The 5696-nt window shown below is 41.9% G+C and overlaps 1 protein-coding gene across 1 annotated transcript in view; it reads right to left on the minus strand.

Annotated features, from left to right (window-relative positions):
• Nucleotides 1-1172: 1172 nt before the first annotated feature.
• The window catches only part of T265_12023 (hypothetical protein), a gene marked incomplete at both ends in the record, with an annotated part of 11516 nt that continues 6992 nt past the window's right edge, over nt 1173-5696 (minus strand). The window contains 3 exons of the mRNA XM_009178915.1: nt 1173-1326; nt 2115-2190; nt 5150-5316. Coding sequence (XP_009177179.1) covers nt 1173-1326; nt 2115-2190; nt 5150-5316 — 397 coding nt within the window. The remainder of the gene's footprint in view (nt 1327-2114; nt 2191-5149; nt 5317-5696) is intronic.

Below are 5696 nucleotides of genomic sequence, written 5' to 3' on the forward strand. Positions count from 1 at the left end.
AAGACGCACGCTTAGTTTTGCGTTAACTCGCCTCCATACCGCAGCCGAGATACGTCTCATGCCGATAAACAGAGGATTCACCCTGTACGGCCATGGCTCTGGGCTGTCCAATTCATTTGCGCCTCAGGTAGTGTACGAAACCTGCAGCTGCGGAGACGATTGCATCTACGAAACAGACAGATAACTAGCAAAACGTGCGGCAAAATACACTACAAAGTACGCGGCCGAAATGCTGTCAGTTAAAACCTTCGGAGTCAAAGGTCAGATCGTCAGTAGCTAGATATATGTTAGATGACAGCCATTAAATTGAATCGGTTAGCAACGCGAGCCCCAAGGCTTTAGTGATGAGCAAATATCGCTAATCATATCAGACCACCCCAAAACAATGCGCAGAACAGCATGTGAAGCAAACTTTAGCCACCAAAATGAGTAAAACGGATGTCGTCTTATTGCGGCATGTACCTTCCTTCAGTTCTGACGAGGTGGATCAAGACGACGCAATGCCTCAAGTCCTCTACACTGTTGGGCGTTGCTAGGTATCGCAACCTTCCCGGCCGTATTCACATTTTACGGAATATCCACCTGTCTTTATCGGCTTGAAAAATACCCACTTACTACTGGTAACCAGGATAAAATGTTTGCAGTGGAATTAACGCAGTCTGCCAGCAACATTGAAGAGCATCTTCAGTGTACTGTTTGGTCAAGAAAGCCTTGCTGCTCCCCATATAATGGCTCTGTACTCAAGGAGCTGTGATGATGGCTACAGATTTTCCGGAATTTTGGTTGAAGACGGCATCACATCAGCGTAGCAGTCCAGTGAAACCGTGACGACGCAGAAAGGCAACCTAAGTTAACGATCGTTTGTGCGATGGATGACAACACACAAGAGTTTACGGGCAGAAAACGATCATCACTAACTTCATCATCATCATCATCATCATCATCATCATCATCATTGTTAGCTGTAAAATCCACGTACTTGTCGTACAGGGCCGTAGCTGGGGTAAATAACTGCGCATATGAGGTGGGACCTGCTAAATTGGTGCGTAAATACGGCACCGTCAGTGAACTGTTAAATGAGAGGATTGGGAAGGAGCTATGCATTCAAGGCAATAGCTTAGATGCACGAGCACCATTGAGGGCGTGACTGGACCATGTCTGACAATGTCCCTTTAATGTGGCCCGTCTCGGGGTCCCCATCCGGGAAGACGGCAGTGACCAGCGCAACTGAGTTTGCTGGTAATGGCTTCTATACTTCTCTGCGAAGTCAGTGCTTGACCGCCTCTGGCTCGTTTCCACCCTTCACGTGGTTGTGCGAAAAGAACCCTGCGAGAGAGTCGGAATAGGTACTAAGAGTGAATACTAAGAAGAATTCAGGTAATTCATCCACTCAGTGTATGAAAATGGATAATTCAAGTGGGGGTCCCACACCCTCTGGGAAACGAGCACCTTACCAAGGTGATTCTGGAATACGAGAATAGTTGGCCATATATTGTTTGCTACGACCTTGTACCTTTCTGAGTAGCCCAACGAATTTACGTAGATTGTAGTGGCCCCATTACCGTAAAGCAGTCTTAAGTAACATGCATGGATTCAATCCATTTTTTATTAAAAGACCTTTTACTCGTGAATCTTCATAAATTGGTAGATCAGAGTGCTGAGGTCGACTAAAGACTGAAGACCAAAGACTAAAAATGTCCCTCGATTAATAAGTATTTTGGCTTGCATTCAGTCAAGTCCAAAATGTTTCTTGCTGCTATATTATTTCAAGCCCAGAAGAGAACTTCATTCAGTTCACGTATTGAACTACTCTTTCAAAACCATTTCCTCTTGACGCATATTTATTCTGTCCAAAGAGTACTACTCAAGTGTAGGTTGCATCTAATAGTAGTTGTTCTTGTCTAATGTTATGATGATTCCACACAGTATGCTTTAATAGCGGCATTTTTAGATTGATAATACGCATGAAAAAGATACTCAAATGTTTATACCTATTGGTATGCCTCACTCTAAATGACAGGCATATCTGTTAAATTAATGTATAGCAGTTATGGATAAAAAGTTAGTTAAGAGGAACGGAACTGATAAAATAACGGCCATATTGATTGACTTACGGGTTTAGTTGCGAAATGTTACCGATTAACTTCTCATGATTTAGCATAACTGGGTCCCACGGAACATGGAGAAATTCTGAAAATATTCGAAATTTCGAATATACGGTGACAACTGCAGTGCTCCTGATGCTTACCGATACAGAGCAGTGGCTACACATGCAATTCCATCTTACGAAGTGACAGATGGTTGGTACTTATACCATTTTGATGCATGTTAGACCTTTCATATTGTACCCAAAAGACAAATTTAGGATGTGGTTTAAATGTGAATGTCCCCATTCCCAGAATCCAGCGGATTTTCCAACTAAACATCTTAACACAATGCGAACAAAGAACCGCGGACAGTAAATAAAGTGACGCCCGGTGTTTTCCCGTACAAGGTTTATTCTGTCTTTGTGCAAGTAGAGAAAGTCCCTAAAGAATCTTTTTCAACATGAAACATCAGCAATGCGCATCTCACCTAACCACAGGGAGTTTCGAACCTGCGACCTCTTATTTAAGAGAATAAACACTTAAATGGCTTTACAGCACAGGTCCTCTTCACAAACAGGATGAAATGTCAGTTGAGGATTACTAAATTGTCTCACACTACCAATAACAAAATGAAGTTTAGCGAAATAGATAAAGACCCACAAAGTTGGAGATCCTGTATATTTGTTCCCAATCAGTCCCTTTTGTAGTCTTTACGGTACATAGAAGGCGTCACTGAACAATACCATATACTCACTGGTTTGCTTTCAAATGAGTCAACAATGTGTACATAACGAACAATGTCCGTTCGACGGCAATTTTTGTAGGCGGGTGGCTGGGGTAGCTTCAGGTCACAAATTGCGGATGAGGACTGTTTTACGGGGAAAGGCTGATAACATCTGTGTGAAAGACGAGGTTGACCCTAATTGCGGTTCAGTTTTTAAGGGCGTTGTAATAAGGCTTACCAGCGCGTTTTATTCTCACTCCAGATAATGCAGGAATGTGTTGATGAGTAGGGCACAATACAAGCAGATGTTAAGAAAATCATTCTGGAAACAATTTTTATACACTTCTGTTTTTCTATCTGTCTGCTTTATATGGCCAGGAAACTAATGTCCAGATGAGCTGTTCAAGAAGCATTTGAAAGCAAGTTACAACCAAGCTGCTGCATAGCATGCTAGCGAAAGATACCTAGATACTTTTGCATCCTAAATGCCCTCATCTTAGTGGAGTGCTTTTCGGAATAGTCCGGAATTCGTCAACGGCTTGTTTTTGGTCCGTTCCGACAAGAGTTGTGTGGCAGGATTTCTTAACATATCATGTCCAAGCATATATATTGCACGTAGTACCATAAGAACCATACGGTTTTTACTCGTGTATCTGATGTGAAGTACCGTGAATGTGAGTATAGTGATTATTTTGCTTCACTTCCCTGTTTTATCGAATTGGCTTATCACAACAGTACATCGATGGTTGTGCAATGTTAACGGATGGGTAAGTGCCCAAAACTGAACTGTCACCCACTCAATTTTCTTCAGTGCGTGTTTTTTGTTATCAGCGTCTGCAGTGACCTTTGAACGGTAGTCACCAGGTCCGTACATTTGAGCCAAGATTTTCAGCCACATATATAGAGAAACCAAGGTATGGTATGTGAGTGAACTCTATGTGAGTCGGAGCAACAAAGGATTTTGAACTATGGAAGCTCACACGCGTACTTATAAGTGTTCAGTAACTTAACTGTTCAAGTGGAATTGTCCAATGCCTCTCTGCCGACTAGGTCCGGAATTCCTCGAAAATGACACAAGACTAGAATGAAGGTTACCAATGAGGCATGAAGACTGCTTCTATCGTTTATCCTATGCTCTGAGAGGCGCGTACCGTGGTTGCATAAGATCACATCACAATGAAGTACACAGAGATGTGACAATTCCCCAAATGAATAGTCGCCATTTTCGGGTGTAGAATTAACGGCTTCATGTCTAGTCTAGCCTGAGACCTTAAGTAGGATGTGCACAGATGGATATGTATGATAGTGATGGACCAATGTGCTGCTAGCATGATTTATTAAAGGCAAACAAGACACCAGTCGTCGAGCTCGCGTAGATGGCACTGTGAAAGTTTAGTCAGGAAATCACCGATAACTTCCGCCCAAAAACTTGTGATAAAATGAACACTCCGTATTCGGAAATCAGGTTTTGATCCATTAAAATTCAACAAAAATATTGTGCACATGATGGTATATTTTTCTGATACCACGAAGATCATTCATCGGCTAACTCAAAACCCAAATGTGAATCCAACCAAACTACTAAAGTAAGCTAATGCAAATGACCGTGATTCATATAGTGATAGAACCAAGTTCTGTTCTTGAATGTGGATGACTTAGATCTGAATTTGTCACACGGTGAAATTTGACCGGAAGCTCTGTCAACCCAACACAGTTATTTTTCATTTATCGGGAAAATTTTCATCATTCTTAAAGAAAATCACCTCCTATTTGCATTGACTGTGATAAGTCCAGTTAAGTGAGCAATGTGCGAAACGGAACAAGTGTTTACTGTGGAAATGCGTTCAGTTCTCAGGATGTGAGGTTTCATCGTCAGGTCTATCGGTTGAAAACAATAAGGCTCTGAAAGGATTCCGGATTACCCGCTCATATGAATCATTCAATGCAGCAGCTAACATGACAAGTGTCTGAAATTTTTCTCCCGGATGAATAACGGTTTAGTGTTTGGCGTTCAGTTTAGAATGGTTTAGTAGACACAAACGCGACCACAACTTTTATACCTACTCGATGAACACGGTTGAAAGAAATAAAATTAATCAGAATAAAGATTCTAACCGTCAGAGCGACCATGATTGTCCGAATCCACCTACCCACAATCTGTTCAGATATCCCTACGTACACCGGTGAAAATGCGGTCAACTAGTCAAATATTAGATTTAGTTGCTCCTTCAGGGTCAAGCTGAGAAAAGAGGTGTTTAATCATCATAAAAATCACTGCCCCCTGAAAACCTTGATCCTTCAGAAACTTCCATGTTCTCCCACGAAAATATTTGCTTACCTGTCAACACCTTTAGTTCCCGTTCTGGATTGAGCACAAGCAATTCGTATCGAACAATAATGCATCGTTCAGAACCAACTCGGTGGCAAGCTTGAATGATCTTGAGGTTGTCTATCATCCATGTACGCAAAAAGCCATGCAATACTTTTGTCGAACGTGAGCTCCACCTTCGGAACGAAAATGAATGAACCGAACAAATTTAACTAAAAGTGAATGAAGCAATCACCGAGTCCTAATGACAAGTTGTGGAGGTAAATGTTTTTAAGGTAACTTTGACCGTACATTTCAAAACGGCTGTGGCCAAAGTAGTTGTCAAAAACACTGCAGATAATCCACAGTTTCTTAAAATTAGTTATGCTAACTGAAATCCAGGTCTTAGCAATGCGGCTGGTGCCAGGTGAAGTGCAAACCATAGTTACTGATCTCCGAGTGCTTGACGCAACCCTTTCATGCAACTCGATACTTTACGAACTTGTCAAAAAACACGTTCTGCGTCTTTTTACCGGAGTGACCGGGCAAGACGAGAGCCAGAATCTAGTTCCAGGTC

The sequence above is a fragment of the Opisthorchis viverrini genome (assembly GCF_000715545.1).
Source record: "Opisthorchis viverrini unplaced genomic scaffold opera_v5_734, whole genome shotgun sequence".
NCBI lineage: Eukaryota > Metazoa > Platyhelminthes > Trematoda > Opisthorchiida > Opisthorchiidae > Opisthorchis > Opisthorchis viverrini.